This window comes from Poeciliopsis prolifica, unplaced genomic scaffold (genome assembly GCF_027474105.1).
Source record: "Poeciliopsis prolifica strain line A6 unplaced genomic scaffold, Auburn_PproV2 SCAFFOLD023, whole genome shotgun sequence".
NCBI classification, from domain to species: Eukaryota; Metazoa; Chordata; class Actinopteri; order Cyprinodontiformes; family Poeciliidae; genus Poeciliopsis; species Poeciliopsis prolifica.
In genome coordinates this window covers 7,800,548-7,816,634 of record NW_026562398.1, presented here as the reverse complement: position 1 = coordinate 7,816,634, position 16,087 = coordinate 7,800,548, and the positions used below count along the sequence as shown (strand labels likewise).

The following is a 16,087-nucleotide window of genomic DNA, read 5'->3' as shown; positions in this document are numbered from 1 at the left end:
AAATCCACTTTCTCCCAGTGCTAACTAGAAACAACCAATCAGAGCTAGGAGAAAGGTCTTAGCGCTGTCAATCATCCTTGTGTGAGAGCTACTCATCGCTCCCCACCTTCACCTCTCTACTTTCTGTTACTTCTTCCTGATTACATGAACAATCATGAATGCTGAGGCAACAGAAACACAGTTTTTTTCTGGAACTGTAAGTTGTTTTTCCACAGTGTATACATGAGCTTGATTGACAGCGCTAAGACAGGAGGAGGGAGCTGTGAATCTTTTCAAACTGCCAAAGTAGAGGAGGATGAGATTGATCTTTTCACATTTTATTTTTTATATTACACTGTCAGTGCCTCTAGCAAAGGTTGGCAGAGTACACAGAAAGTATAATTCTACATATTTTTACTCAAGTAAAAGAAAAAAGTAGCCATCCAAGAAGTTAATTAAGAGTAAAAGGTACTTGGTAATAATTGATCAAATAGTCATTTAATGTAAAATTACATCATCAGACAGACCAAAATATAAAGTTAAATGGTCATTTTTGGTGTTTTTAAAAGCAAAATGACAATAATTTATGTCAATAACAAAAAATAACAAAATCAGGCAAACAAAAAAAAGTTCCAAATCAGTTTCTTTCATGAAACTTTCACAAAAACTTCATGTGTGTGTCTGTGTGTAGTGAATTTTTGGTTAAAACCTGTTTGTTTTTCATTCAACATGTACTCAAACAAGAGCAGCAATACTTCCTAGTAAAAATACTCTTAAAAGTATTTTTTTTCCCCATTCAAGTAAATGTAATTGAGTAAATGTAACTCAATTACTGACTCCTTGTCTGATTCCTTCAATGTGAAACGTGAAAAGGGAACGCCCGAGGCGCTCCTGAACGCATCACAGTCATGGCGGTTGGCCCTCCTTCCCGTCGCTCGGAGCTAATGAGTCCCCGCCTCCACCGCCTGTTGAGCGGCGTCTCTTCACTCCCAGGAGCCGCAGTGAAGTTCTGGTGAGCTTCACGGTGAGGCTCAAACTTTCGGCATCTCGCTCCGTCGTCCTGTGTCACACCTTGTACCGCACCGTCCGCGGCTGTATTTCACGTTTCCTTCCCGGCAGCGATGACGTTCAGGAGGCTGAAGAAGGTGAACTCCAGCGGGGTGGACGGAGGACCCGCATCCCAGGACCACGACATTTATTTCCCATCGTCAAAGTCGGACAGCTGCAGGTCGGTGGAGCTCCCGGCCAACTCCTCGGAGGTTTATAACTACAAGACTCTGGCTTATTCTGGGGGCACGCTGCCTCGAAACTTCAAGAAGGTAGGGCTGTAAAATTATGTGAATATTTGCACACCGTCATATTTACCTGTTAAAGTTATTAATTTATCATTTGCAGAGGTAAAAAAAAAATTTACTCATAAATAACTAACATTATCCTCAGTCATCACTACAAGCAGCATGTTCAGTCCAATAGCACACATTGGGACAGAACAGGGGCGGTCCAACCCCACATGGGGCCCTAATCGGAATCGATTTAGGGCCCATTTTTGACTTTTGTCCTTTCATATCGTTGAGTTTTTGGTCATTTTCTCCAAGTTTTTATTTTTTGTTCTTCTGTCATGTTTCATACCAACATTGTATCAGTTCATAAAACCAGTTTTATGTTTGTTGCCTGCTGTAGTTTATAGTTTAATATCACAACAATATAAAACTCAATCACATTTACAATAATATATAGAATAATATGGGTTTTCACTGTGAAATTTATTCAGCAATCAACTGAACCACAATCAATAGATACTTATAGATCAGACAGTTAAATTTAAAAATACAGATTTTTTTCCCTATTTTTCTTACATAACTCATTAAAACATTAAACCATCAAACAAAACTGATAAAGTACATTATCAAAGACAGAATGGTTTGTTTATGAATGTGAAACCGGAGTAAGTTGGGATGAAATGGAAACCAGAAATTAATATCATCCACATACCATAATCAAATTAATTGACTTTACAACAAATTGTGTGTTGCTTCATTTAATAAATTAACATTAATCCAGGTCTTAATGACATTTGCTGATAATTTTAAGTAGTTTGCCCTTATTCTGTTGACCAGGTCTTTACGATAAACATCTAATGATTGTTGACGATAAACATTCGGCTGGGTAAATATGTAATTTAAAGGTTTTAATACACTGCACTGAAATGTATTCAAATACCAAAATATGCGTTTGTAATTTTAGCATTACAGAAATTATGCCGCTCTAATCAATAACAAGATATTTTACTCAGGAAAGCAATGTTTTTCAGCTACAGTGTAATTTACAATAAATGATCAGATATTTAGGACAGGTTTACCCATGATGCATCAGGAGCTGCCCTCTCTGCTGTGGTTCAGGGTCTGATGTAACAGTTTCTTGTACTTGATCTAGATCTTCAAATCGATTACAGTCATGAGTATAAAATATCAGAAATCTAAAATCTTTTTCAGATCTTATCTTTAGATGATTTTTGTACTTGTGGTTTTTAAAAAAACTGCTGAGCTTGTCTCCCGAAAACGGTTTGCTCCCCTCATTTTGCCTCTACTTCAAGATTTAGTCATTGATTTTCAAGTGACCTACATTTCTTCTTCTACTCTTTCCAAGAATGAGATCAGTTTTCTGTCTAATTCTGGTCACTCAGCATTTTTCTGCTCTGGATTTTTCCCAGTTGGTCAACATTAATGTTGGGCTAAAGACAGATATTTCACGATCACAACCGATGGTTCAGTAGACTCGGTTTGAAACATTTGTTACATTGACACTGTTAAACAATCCAAACTAATTGAAAAGCCTGTTCCCTCCTCACCTGCGGGGGTGCTACACCAACAAGGAAACAACGTAAAAACTTCAGAAGAAGAAATTTGCAACTTCCTTATTCACAGAATCTAAACAAAAATGGAGTAATGTCAAATGTTAGCAGTCGTAAGATTTCTCTTTTGTCATTAGTAAAAGACCATGACCCATTTCTCCTGCTAGCGTTAGCCTCTCGCATTTGTTTTGGTTGTATTTACCCAGAATGCCTTGTGCTGTAGTTCACTTCCTGCTTTCATCAATCTCTATAGTTTGTTAGAAAGTCTAATTCACTTGGGGAAGCTGATTGTGCAAAAAATTACGCCAGCAAAGACAAAGTCTACAACCTCTCAAGGGAAGGTCATTTTTTTTCAGCATAGTTTCAGCAACAAGGCAAATTGAAGTGCAAAAATTTCATTTTTGTTTACATTTTGGAAAGATGGAAGTTGCACTCCGTGTCTTCTTTGGAGGTTTTTGTGTCGTTTTCTTCAGTAGTTCTTAGTGCAGCGCCACCACAGGCGCAGAGGGGAACAGGTTTTTCAGTTCAGTGGATCTTTGGTCACAATGCAGCATGAAATCGAAAATGTAACAAATGTTGCGGTTTTGGTTCGTAATCAAACCGAGTCTCCCGAACTATCAGGTGTGGAAACGCCTCTCGAGAATCCTGTGTCCAGTCCTGCCTCACTGTACAACGTATTGTACATTGAGGCGCAGTTATTAGGAACCCCACCCACTTGCAGCCTGCAGCCGGGCCAACAGCACGGCATTGTGCACACTCGGGGACGGAGACCCCGTCAGGTCCGCCCCCGGCTGCTCCGTGTGGGTACTTGGGAATAAATGCACTCATTGAAACAAGTGCTGGACAATTCTGTAAGTGTTGGGACATAAAGAAAGCAACATTTTACTGGGCAGAGAGCCTCTGGCACAAAGCAGGCTTTCATGGGAGCAACATTTGAAAATGATTTTCAGCCAAAGTATCTGGATGGTTGCATGTCGTTTTTACACAGTCAGGTAGAACAGGAGCCTGACCTGCTGCTGACTTTGGTTTATCTCTCAATGCGCTTATTGTAGCCTAGTGTTTACCACAGTGCCTTGTGTGTTTCTGTTTATAGCCTGGAGTTTGTGTGAATGGCTTTAAATAACAAAAAAAATAAATAAATCAATCAACAGTTTGTGCGCTTCGGGGGCAGCTGATCTGCTGTGAAATTCAGCCTGAGGACTAAGTTCCAGTTGAAAGTAAACAAAAAGCATCCCAGACATGCATGTCTAGTTTCAGTCTCATTATTTTCAAGCATAATGGATCAGTGGTTTAAAAACACAAACACACAACTTGCCACGCGCTTGCTAGTGAAAGACCTGACAGACTGGTCTTTCACACATCACTGTTTAAAGCAGTGATGTGTACAATACATCCTGCACACATTGGACACTTTGGGGGAGGGGGGAATCCCTTGTGAGTAATCTGGCAGTAACCTCACGCAGGTGTCTTGAGATGTTTCATCTCTCGTTTTCGTTTTCTCCTCACAGGGTGGAGGCTCGCAGAAGTGGAAACCCCTGACGCTGCCCCCAGAACCACAAAGGTACAATCTCCTCAGTTCCTTCGTCAACATCAGTCACGGCTTTCTTCTTCTTCTCTCACTCTGACGCCATGACTGCGTCACCTCAGAGTCGATGTCCAAACAGAGAGCTTTTGTAGATTTAGGTTTTCGTGAGATCTGTAAAGCATATTCATGAATTTTCATGTATTCTGCTGGTGGCATTTCATTGTCCTGTGTCTCTGTGACGTCCACATGCAGCTGGACACAGAGGACGTCTTGTGCAGCAGCAACATATCCCCTCATGCTTTCAAACACTGTACTAAAGTGCTGCTACACAAGTTACTCAACTGGTTGTTGGTAGCATTAATTAACATCCATGTCAAATAACTCATAGATGGACTATCTACTGATTAAGAGATTTCTGAATGCAGTAGATTGTATTAGTTCTTATTTATGGGTGTCAGGTTTGCATTTTACATCTGTCTGCTGCTTTGTTGGTTTATGATAGAGGTGCCTTCCTTCAGTCAATAAAGGTTGCTATATTTGAGAACAGCTTGCAAATAACTGACTTTCTTTGGATGAGTTGATCTTTTCGACTGTCCTGGTTTAAAAACGTATTTTCTCTCTTTCTTTAGGAAAGTGGTGGACTTGGAGAAAAATGAAGAGGAGGCCTTTGGTTTTGAGATTCAGGTAAAGGGTTTCTTAGTTTAGGAAAATGTCAAGTGCTGTTTCATTCTCTTGCCTTAAAGCATCAGAAACAATCAAGTAGTTTCTACAGATTATCCAAACCGATATTAATATGTATATCAGCCTCAGTATTGAAAAAATTCTCTAATTTTCTGCCTTTTGCTCTGAGTGACGTCATGCTTTATTATTTCTTTTGCATTATATTTATATTTCCTAATTGTACTTTCTGAACAATTGAAAGAAGGTTTGTTGTAGTTTATTTTCACGTTTGACCACGTTAGTCAACATTTTATATTACATTGGCTGTTCTTCTCATAATTGCACTGACTGAACAAATTGTGTTTTTTTTACGTATTTTACCGACTTTGAAGCTCTTGATGCATTGAAGTGTGCTGGACTGATGCACAGTTATTATAGAAATTTGTAATTCAGAGGAGTTTTTCTGTATCGACTGACATTAAACCTCAGATATCGGTATCTGAGAAAAGTGGATTCCCTTATGATTTCCTGCGTCTCCAAATCGAGTTGTTTCTTTACGCCAGCGGGAGTAAAAAGGTCAAGCATCAGTCGAGTATCTTGCTCATGTTCATCCCATGACTGAAGCCATTTTTCCCCTGCAGCATCTTTATTTTAAGCGCTGAGGTTTCCTCACACGCTGTCGATGTGAAACCTGCTCTACTCTCTCCCACCAAGCCAGCAGGAACTTCACTCACAAATCTTCAGACCCCCTGCAGCGCCACACCTCGCTCTGTTTTCCATACTCATTCTTTGAATAGTTTACAAAAATGATCAAAACGTGTGAGCACAACATGGATATTATATTGTGCTGCTGCTCACATAAAGACTTGGGAAATGAAGGGCTACTTCTAGGAAAAGACACGGTGTTCTATTTACGCTTTCGTTAGGCGTTCCCGCCCTTCCTGCCTGGCTGCGGCCAGAAGGAAGTGAGGCCATGAGGAGCAGTTTGATGGCCAGCAGAGCCCGCCATGAATGTGGAGTCTCGTGTTTCCTGGTGCTTTTCCTCCCTCCGAGTCGGTACTGTGAATATTGAGCTGGGAATGCAGCATGCAAATGTGAAATTTGCCTTTCAGTGATATTTGCATGCTAACGTGTTTACCCTGCCGGTTGCTGAGAAGGAAGCCAGTCGTTATAAATACAGGCCAGATTTGAATCATTTAAAATTTGCCCTGGTAACCTGGATGCATGATCTAACTGGAGCAGGACCTGTGCCAGGCAGACACAAAGTTTTGCAACATTTGTCCAGTTTTATTGTCCTTTTTAACCGATAATGGCTTCTTTAGCAGCAGCACGTTAACTGTCTGAAAGGTGTCTGGTATGGGGAAGTGTATTTTAGTTCTCTCTGACCTTTGTGCAGAGGCGCTATGGTCACTGAAACAAGGAAGTTCATTGAAATACATGTGGAAGTAACAAGTCAGAATTTCCAAGACGGCAAAATATAAACGTTAATGCTGGCATGGAAGTACACAAATAGTTTAGATAAATTAAAACAGCAAAAATGAGGAAGCTTGTTGGCAATATTAAGCAAAACTGTGAAACTACAGAAAGCCTTTACAAGGCTGCTGAGATATTTATAGACATTATGAGCATGAACATAATTTTGAGTTTTCAAAAATGCATTTGAAATGTTTTTATTTCAGCCAACAAATTGAATGATTCTTATAAACAACAATTGACTTCACAAGCTTAAAATTGTCTTTTTTTCCTATTAAGATTTGTATCTTTAAATGTACTTTTAATATTGTACAATTTTAATTTTTTTGTCAAAATAACCAATTACAAAAATTATTGTTAGTTGCAGCCCTTCTTCAAAAGCATCATCAAATATGACTCTTAGCCCATGATGAGTCTATTTATTCCTGTAGTTGATGCAAAAATTTGATGCGCAAATGTAATTTCATCTCTTTTTTTCTGTATAGTTGAATTGTATTTCCTCTGGTTCTTTTTTCTATTCTTTGCGACTGAATCAGTTATGGACAAAATAGTCTTTTCACATTTGAACACAAACAAATTAACAAAATGATTGCATCCTTTATTTTCAGTATTAGTGAAAAAGACAAAGATACATTTTGACCAATTTAGGACGTTTAAATTCTTCGTTCAGTTTGTTTTGGGAGGCGAGAGGAAGCGGCTCGTATTTGCTTGCGTGCGTCACCCTTGTGCGTCCTCTGTGATAAAACGGTCTTTCCGGCACTGTCCGTCATGACTTCCTCTGCATGCGGTTCAGTGGGTTTCTATCTCTGATGTTGCACTGTTACCACAATATTTCAGAACATCAGACGTTCGTCGGTTTTGAAAGCCATCTAAAAAGAGGAAGACTTGCTTCATCTTCATGTTCTCCATTGTCTCTTTCCCAGACTTACGGCCTTCACCACCAAGAACAAAACTCAGTGGAGATGTGCACATTTGTGTACAGGGTGCACGACGGCAGCCCGGCCCAACAAGCAGGACTTAAAGTTGGTGAGTTATTATTAGCGTTATTGTTTTTTTGGATGAGACCTGAAATAACCTGAAATAAACAAAAGGGAAGAGAGCATGACAACAGTTTCCTTTGTGTTTTTATCAGCTGACATTGAACACATTACATCAGCACAAACCAACCTGCTGCTTGGTTGTTATGGGAACTCAAAATGTGGCTGCTTGATTCGACATTTTTCCTGCTAATAAACAACCATTTCAGCTGACGCATTCAAAAGTGTTCGCACCCCTTAAACCTTTTCACAAAAATCTCAAAAGAGCCACAAACTGTTGCCAGAAGTCACCCGTGTTGTTAAATAAATTCCATCTGTGTGTAATTTAATCGCAATTAAAGCGAGCCTGATCATTTCTATTTGCATGTTTGTTTTTCTCTTTCCACCAAAACTAAAGGCTTTAATCACATGCATTTGGTTTTTAAAGACGCTTCATATTCCGTTTTATTTGTTCTTTTGTTTGTTTTGTGTATTTGTCCTGGACATTTGAAATGTCTTCCAGTTCCAGAGTTAAATATTCACTAGAAATTAAAATTTACTCATCTTTGAGAGGGTGAACTTGCATTATTATACCGTCACCATTATATTTCAAAACAACAATATTGTCGTTCATCTGGGATGATTTATCGTCCAGCAAAATTTGTTATCAAATTTGTAGAGTGAGATTTCTGCCCAGTCATCTTCGCAAAAATATATTGAACAAAAAAAAAAAACTTAACAGAAATATTCAAGTCTTATAGAGCTGAGATGCTTTTAGTTTTGAGTAGAGGTGAGCAATGTGGACTTTTAAGTATATTGCAATATTTTATGGCGCTATTGTGATAGCAAAAATTATGATTAAAACAATATTTGTTGCTTCTTCTTTTAGGTTACCGTATGACTGTGGCAGCGTGGCAGAGCTTTTATAACGCCAGGCAAATATTGTTTTAAAATTTCATATAAGCTTCCTAGAACTTAAACTTACTTAAAGAAGTGGCATTATTACCAATATGTTACTTAGAAATGATTTCAAAGCATTATTATTTTTCATCGCAATAACTTTTGAAACAATTTATCATTCAGCAGACATATTCAGTTTGTAAATGTACAAAAGATTATAGATAATAAGATAATATCTTGCTGTATTTGCCATTAAATGTTTTTCTACAAAGTATCGACTCGGTGGAGTTTGAAGATGAATGCATGACACACTTTACAGAAAAAAGAGGGGGAAAAAGTGTTGTTTTTCTTCAACTCAGCAGTTATGGACTACTTCCTTTTGGTTTGTCGCATAGATTCCCCCATAACAGACTGAAGTGATGGTTGCGTTTGAAGCAGAAAAGGTTTAGGAAAGGAATAAATGAGAGCTGACACCAGAGAGCTTCAGGAAATCGTCTCTGCTTTTGAAAGTCGTCACGGCTCGCCGAGCGCCACGTCTCCGCCGGTCAGCGAGGGAAGAGAGAAAGTGTTGATCTCTTCTAAATCCAAACTGGATGTGTCGGTTCCACTTCGCACGCTGTCCTGTCTGAACACAAAGCACGTCGAGTCCAAACCACATCTAATTACTCCAGGCCATTCTCAAAGAAGATGAAACGGCTTCAGCCACTTAACACCAACACGCATGAAATATTTGCGTTCTTTCCACTGGACTTGGAGTGAAGTGACAATTTGAAACGCCACGACTGCACATGTGCGCTTCACATGTGCAGAGGTTTCATCCCTGGGTTGGCTGCATCTTCAACAAATTAAATCCATATTGACTGGGAGCATTGTGACCTCATGGCGGTTGTCTGACACATGTGCTGTAGGGCTGTTGAAGAATATTTTAGTAATCGAGTACTCCATTGAATATTTTCACAATTATCCGAGGAATCGGATCTCTCTCACTCACTCACATATTCCTACCGTTCGCCCCAAAACCGTGACAACGGCACAAAATCTGTCATAATCCAAACATCACACCGCAAGCCACAACAATCCTTATTTGTCCCCAAACCGCACAATTCAACACCAAGCTGCTAGCACTTCACAATAGTGATGGGCAGAAGTCAGAGCAGCTTGTGAACAAGCTTTCCCTAAAGGTTACAGCAGCTCTTCTGCTCCAATCCAATGCAATACAGTCACTATTAGAAATACCAAGCTGGCAATAACGCTGCTCTGTAATAAATCAGAATTTAATGAAGCTTCAAGGCAGATACATTTTCCTGGAGGAATTTTAATAATCAAGATACTCGACTCATTCGAGGAATCGTACCAGGCCCTAATATGTTGCGTGTGTGTGTCTGTGTGCGTGCCTGCGTGTGTGTGTGTGTGTGTGTGTGTGCGTGTGTGTGTGTGTGCGTGCGTGTGTGTGTGTGTGTGCGTGCGTGTGTGTGTGCGTGCGTGCAGGGGACACCATTACAAGTGTGAATGACACCGCCGTCGAGGGATTTCTGCACAAGGACATCGTTCAGCTCATCAGGTCATGCGGCAACACACTGAGGTACGGCTGCAGCTGAAGATTATTTTTACAAATCGATTGTTCTAGCAATTAATCTAATCTTAAAAAATGGCTCATTCTGTAATATAAATTACTAGAAATACATGAGCAGATGCAATTAAAGGAATAAGCCATTTTTAAAGAGGAATGTAAATATTCTATTGTCTGACGCTTGACCATTTGTAAAACAAGAAAATGAAATTCAGCCATTTCTTCTCGACTTAACAAAAGCAAAATATTCTTAATAGGAGATATTTTTTAGACAATCTGAACCAAGTGAAGCCACTTGAGGAGTTCTGGGTGGAACATATTTATAGAGAAACATTTTTTTATTATTATTGTTATCTTGAATGCAAAATGTATACATTTTTTGTACAGGTTTGGTTTCTACTCTGAAAATGTTTTTTGAGTCTGTATTTTCCAGTTAATTACAAGAATTGACTTATTTAAATAATTACGATTAATCTGATAAATCATTTCAGCGCTACACTCAGGTGAAAGGCTAAAAACTGTTTTTAAACTTTAAACCTCAGCTTAAACTTTCATCAAATGGTCTTTTGTGAGTCTGCATTTTCCAGTCAGCAGTTAATTGATTACATAATTAGTTGACAATCACTTCAATAATCGATTAATCTGATGAATCGATTCAGGTGAACGGTTAAAAGCTGCTTTGAAGCTTAAACTACCGTTTAAACCTTTGTTAAAGTTTGTAAAGCACATTTTCAGTTGAATACCATCAGACCAGTGGAGGAATTCAAACAGAAGTTGAGAATATTAGGTACTGAACTCCTGCTGGTGATGATTGGACCAGTATCTTCTGTAACTTCCTGTCTAGACGGTCAGGTTTCATACCGAGTTACATGAGGACAGGCGACTGTTATCTGATATCCGTCCTCCATGTCCTCAGGAGTTTCTCAGCTGTGTTGATGCTGGAAACCCGCTGAGCCGCTCCTCAGTTATGTCACCAAACGAAGCGTGCTGTTTCTGCAGTTCGACCCGACGGGTTTATTTGCCAGAAGAGCTAAGAGCTGAGTCAGCAGAGGGGGAAAAAAACACAAATAGTCGATGTTTTCTGGTCCTCAAGTTTCATTTCCTCACATTGTACGGCTAAGAAAGTAAAACATGAATGTTTTCATTCATCTTCAACTGAAATTAAATTCCTGTTTTTGTTCCTCTCAGCTTTTCAGCTCCAAGTAATGCAAACCAGATTTATGAAAACGAAATCTGGCTTATGAAGTCTAGTGACGTTGAATCTGACATGTTGGACGTTTCTCAAAACTGTGTCGGGTTTTATTTAATGTGTAACACAACTGTGTTAAGTTCAAGTATTTTGTTCACACAGGAAATTCCTGATGCCTAAAATGAAATTTTTAGATATTATCTTTTATCAACTTGCTTCAGTTTGAAAACCTGCTGTGATTTTTGGTTACGATCTACCAATCCCTCTTTACGAAAGTCGCAGGTAAATGCTAAACATAATGGCAATTTGAGCCAAATTGGGACAAAATTGAGCCGTTTGGAGCTGAACCCAGGAGTATTTTACAGAAGTTTAAGCTTCTCTTGAAAAGTTGAGTTTTGGTATCAAATTTTTGTTTTGATATCGTTTGTACAAAATAGGAGTTTAAGTTTCATAAAATGTTTTGTTAGCTTGTCTCTTTAAGAGAGTGATAATGTCAAGCACTCTGGGTTTTGATCTGAAAAACTGTATTTAAAATGCTGTGATGGGTTTAGATTTTATTACTTATGCTGTTTGTAATACATCAAAACATAGGCATTTTTGTCTACTTTCACCCAGTGTGTCTCCTAATGTTGCAGGACGTGGGGTTTTCTGTCAAATCCACTCAAAGTATAGCAAACACACACCAAAACTCCCAGTCACTTCCATCATATTTCAGCTGTATTTCTTTCTCAAACCTCGTTTTAAGGGTCTCTTTAACTCGTCGTATCGCTTCTGTAAAACACTGTAGGCTCATAAAAACTCACATGGGGCCACCAGAGGCTTCTGCCTCTCACTGCTAAACAACATCTTGATACCAGGTACTGTTTTTGTCACAGCACCCGTTTATTTGAGACTGAATTTCTGTCTCAAACAGAGGGGGTTTTTTCAGAAGGAACAAAAATCACATAGCAACCAATGACTCAGCATTTTCTGATGAAATTTTCTAGCTTGTTTGAATAATTTCTCCTGTTGTGCGTTGCTCTCTTTCTTGTTTTTTGGGTGTTTCATTTGAACCATGGGCAATTAGTGCGGACAGGCTGTGAGCCTTGAAGGTTTTATAGTCGAACGTCATCAACTTACACCCTCAGCTTCACTTATTAAGTGTTAGTGTGTAAATGGTTTTTTTTCCACTTTGTTCCACAGCTCATGATTAAAGAGCGTTTGTACTGTCAAAGTGGAAATGGTTCATGTTTATCCTTCCACGCTGCTTGTAAACGTGGACTTGTGAAAAAAGCCTCTCATAGAGCTTCTTTAACAGCCTTTTTCTGCCCTTGTAGGTTTTATAAGTGCTTCCTGTTGAGCTTAATAACCCTGTGGTCTTTTGGTATTTCACTTTAAGGCTGGAGACGGTTTACAGTGACTCAATCCGAAAAGCTGAGCTCGAGGCCCGGCTGCAGTATTTAAAGGTGAGTATTTTCCCTTTTGTTTGTGAGTCAGGCTGGTTTTGTGTCCAGTAGCCTTTCACACACACAAACACACACACACATTTAGGTTATGTTAAACGCTGCACATTGGGATCCCTTCCCCCTTGCTCCACACCTGTCTCCAGTAGGTCCGCTTGTTGCATGACGCGGTCTGAGCAGCAGACGCAGGGATTGCTGCAGGCTCAACTTGTGAAGTGGCTCGAATGAACAAACTTTCCCCTAAAGATTACAGCAGCTGTTCTGCTCTTATCCAATGCAATACCACGCTAGCAATTTAAACATCAACCTATTTGGTGCTGGTATTTTTGGGTTTTTTTTCAATGTTTGTTTGTAAAGTAACAAATCTTTCGCTTTTCTCTGCAGCAAACGCTTCATGAGAAGTGGGATGAATATCGTTCGTTGATGGTGCAGGAGCAGAGGCTTGTCCATGGTAAGTAATAATTATAACTCACTGGCTTTACTGATGCCAGCTTTCATTTTGCTCATAAACAGATGAATATATTTTCATATTTAGATCTGAAACACTGCAAAAGCTCACACTTAGACACAAAAAAAAAGCATTTTTGGTCCAGTTTCTGGTACACAAATCTCAGCACACTTGAAATAAAACAAAACTAACTTTCAAGTAACTTTTGAGCAAAGAGATAGGAGCTTGTTTAAAGTTATTAATTCACCAATATTTAGAAAAAGTAAAGAGTATTTTACTTATAACATGGGAAAATGTATTGTTCTAATCTGCTGGTGGAAATAGTACATTTTTCAAGATCAATTTTAAGGACTTATTTACTCAAAACAAGCTCCTATTTCTTGCTGTAGTTATTTCTAAGTCAATTTTATCTTATTTCAAGTGTACTGAGATTTTTGAATCATAAACTTGACCAATAATATTTGGTAAGATTTTGTCCATTATGATGTTTCACTGCAAAAGCACACAAAGTCTTTTTTTTGCTTTGTTGTTTGTTCTTTGGCATTTAGGAAAGTTGATTTACTTTTTTCAGGCAACAAATTGCATAAGCTTTTAATTTCCAGTAAAACTGGAAATGTTAGCTGGATTTTCCGAGCTGCTGAAACAGGATTTTATGTCTTTTTCCGTCAGCAGTTATACTAGTTAAAATAAGTCAGCAATTTGCGTAATTTAACCTTTTTGTCAATAGATTCCTTTTATATGCTAGATTTAAGTCCAGATGTTGTTTCCTGCTGTGCTGACGTTGCTCTCGTCTCCTGCAGGTATCGTGATGAGCGACGCTGCTCTGTACGAGTCCCTGGAGTCGGCAGGAATCTACGGCAGCATCGGCACGCCCAGCCCCGCGGCGCAGAGAGCCCTCCGCTGCACCGGCAGCACCAGCAGCAGCGCCAGCCTCCTCAGCACGGCCACCGAGGACGACCCGCTCTACCAGACCTGCGTGTACCACTCGGACGGCTACGTGGACTCGAGCAGCGCCGACAAAATCAACGAGCAGCCGCCTTCCCAGAGGCAGCAGCGCGTCCGACCGACCAGCGAACTCCTCACCGTGGCCAAGACTCACCTGACCCGCAGCGCCAGCACGCGCAGCTACTTGAGGGGGTCGTCGTCGTCCGTGGGGTCGACGGAGAAACCGGGAGGATTCGGCTCGCTGCAGAGAAAACCCAAACAGAAGAGCTTCCGCAGGCGTCTCCTCAAGTTCATCCCAGGTTTGAATCGACCACTGGAGGAAGAGGAGAGCAAACTGTGAGCAACGGACAGAAATAAAGACTGAAAACAACAATGACTTTCAAACTGAAGTGCCAAAGAAAACAGCAAATATTGGTATATTGGCTGACCAAAAATTGGTCTCCAGCCTTCAAAAAGCTGGAGACCAAAGCGAAGTGGCTGCATTGCTGGGAGACCAGTGGACTTTTATTTCACAGGTCTACATAACTTTTGCTTTGGCCTGTCTCAACTTCTAAGTTATTTATTTATTTTTACGTTTTTGTCATGCAGAACGAAGGATGTTTCATTTTTTTTACTGCATAGACATATTTTTTTCATTTCAAAACCATAAAATCTTAGGAAGCATATTTGGTCTAGTTTCTGTTGCACGTATCTTAGTGCACTTAAAATAAGACAAAACTAACTTACAAGTAACTTCAAAGGTAAACAGGAGGTTCTTTTATGTGAGTAATTCTATAATATTGATTTTTAAAAGTACTAGTTGATTATTTCACTTGTCATTTTTATTTAATTCCACTTTGGGATTAATCACGTAATTTTGAATTTGTAACACAGCAAAAACTGCCTTATTAGTGAAATAATCTTCTAGTAGAAGAAAAAAATCAATATTAATGAATTATTTTCTTAAAACACACTTCCAGATCTTCTTGAAAAGCTTAAATAATTCCTCAATATTGATGGAAAAAGTACTAGTTCCTCTGGCAGATTATTCCACTAATAGCAAGACATTTTCCCTCAGTGGAAATATTATTAATATCAAGGAATTACTGAGATAAAACAAGCCTCTATTTATTCCTAAAAAGTTCTTGTAAGTTTTGTCTTAAGATTTTGTACACTAGAAATTAAAAGCAAAATACTTGGTAAGTTGTACTTTTGCAGTGTTGACAAACCTGTGATCACTTTAAATTGTGCAGCAATTTGAAATGACTCAAAGCCTGTTATGGTTCCTAAAAATAAAATATGTGGCATTTCCAGATTATATGTGCCTTTATTTTGTGAGAAGCGTCTCATGCTTGCAGCAGCCGCATGACCTCCAGCTGAATGTGCATCCTCTTCCATGTGATTCTTAAATATAGTAAGCCTTCACAACCTTTCCACCGCTTCAGAAGGCCGTCCCTCGTACATTTGGAGGCCAATGTGTGGCCGTGAAGCTTTGAGGCATTGAATGGTGTAAGGTATCCAGAATGCAAGCTGTTGTCTCGCCTCTGACACGGTTTATTGTTGGGGAAACCAGTGAGGAATGTGCGGAGAAAAGCATGACCCAAAATTCCCAACACGGCCGCTTTCTTTCTGCTCCTGTGGGGCAAATGCCGATTCTTCCTCTGTGCCGTATTCCCACGGCGGACTGAGTTGTCCAGGAGCTTGCTGGCTCTGTGGTTGCGGGCATGCATGCGTGTTTGCTGGGATGGGGGGTTGCAGGGAGTCTTTTCACTGCCTGGCTCCCGGCTGACCCGTGAGGTCACGGTGGTCACTCTCTGCGTTGGCTTCGCGGCCCTGATCCCTTTTGTCCTCGGCCGCTCATTCACAGACGCATCAGCGGATGATGGTGAGGAATGGTATGCAGCCATGTGCTACTCTGCAAAAATGCTAAATCTTACTAAGTATGTTTGGTCAAGAACAAATAACTTATTACACTTGGAATAAGACAAAACATTTGATGAAAAGTATTATTTCCAGTGGCAGATTATTTGACTTTAGTGCAGGAAAAATAAGTTGTTCAAAGTGAAATAAGCTCCTTTATCTTTCTGAAGAGTTACTTGTAGTTTTTTGT

At 39.6% G+C, this 16,087-nt stretch overlaps 1 protein-coding gene across 2 annotated transcripts; it reads left to right on the top strand.

Annotated features, from left to right (window-relative positions):
- Window positions 1–861: 861 nt before the first annotated feature.
- On the top strand, window positions 862–15,295 carry tamalin (trafficking regulator and scaffold protein tamalin). 2 transcript variants are annotated; one of them, XM_055046152.1, is made up of 9 exons: window positions 862–991; window positions 1,099–1,298; window positions 4,339–4,391; window positions 4,985–5,039; window positions 7,412–7,514; window positions 9,893–9,986; window positions 12,542–12,608; window positions 12,990–13,056; window positions 13,854–15,295. In XM_055046152.1, the coding sequence occupies exons 2-9, from the start codon at window positions 1,101–1,103 to the stop codon at window positions 14,336–14,338; spliced, it is 1,122 nt and encodes a 373-aa protein (XP_054902127.1). In that variant the 5' UTR covers window positions 862–991; window positions 1,099–1,100; the 3' UTR covers window positions 14,339–15,295. The 2 variants fall into 2 exon arrangements, with proteins under 2 accessions (XP_054902127.1, XP_054902126.1); XM_055046151.1 differs by having other exon boundaries at window positions 862–1,003.
- Window positions 15,296–16,087: the final 792 nt, after the last annotated feature.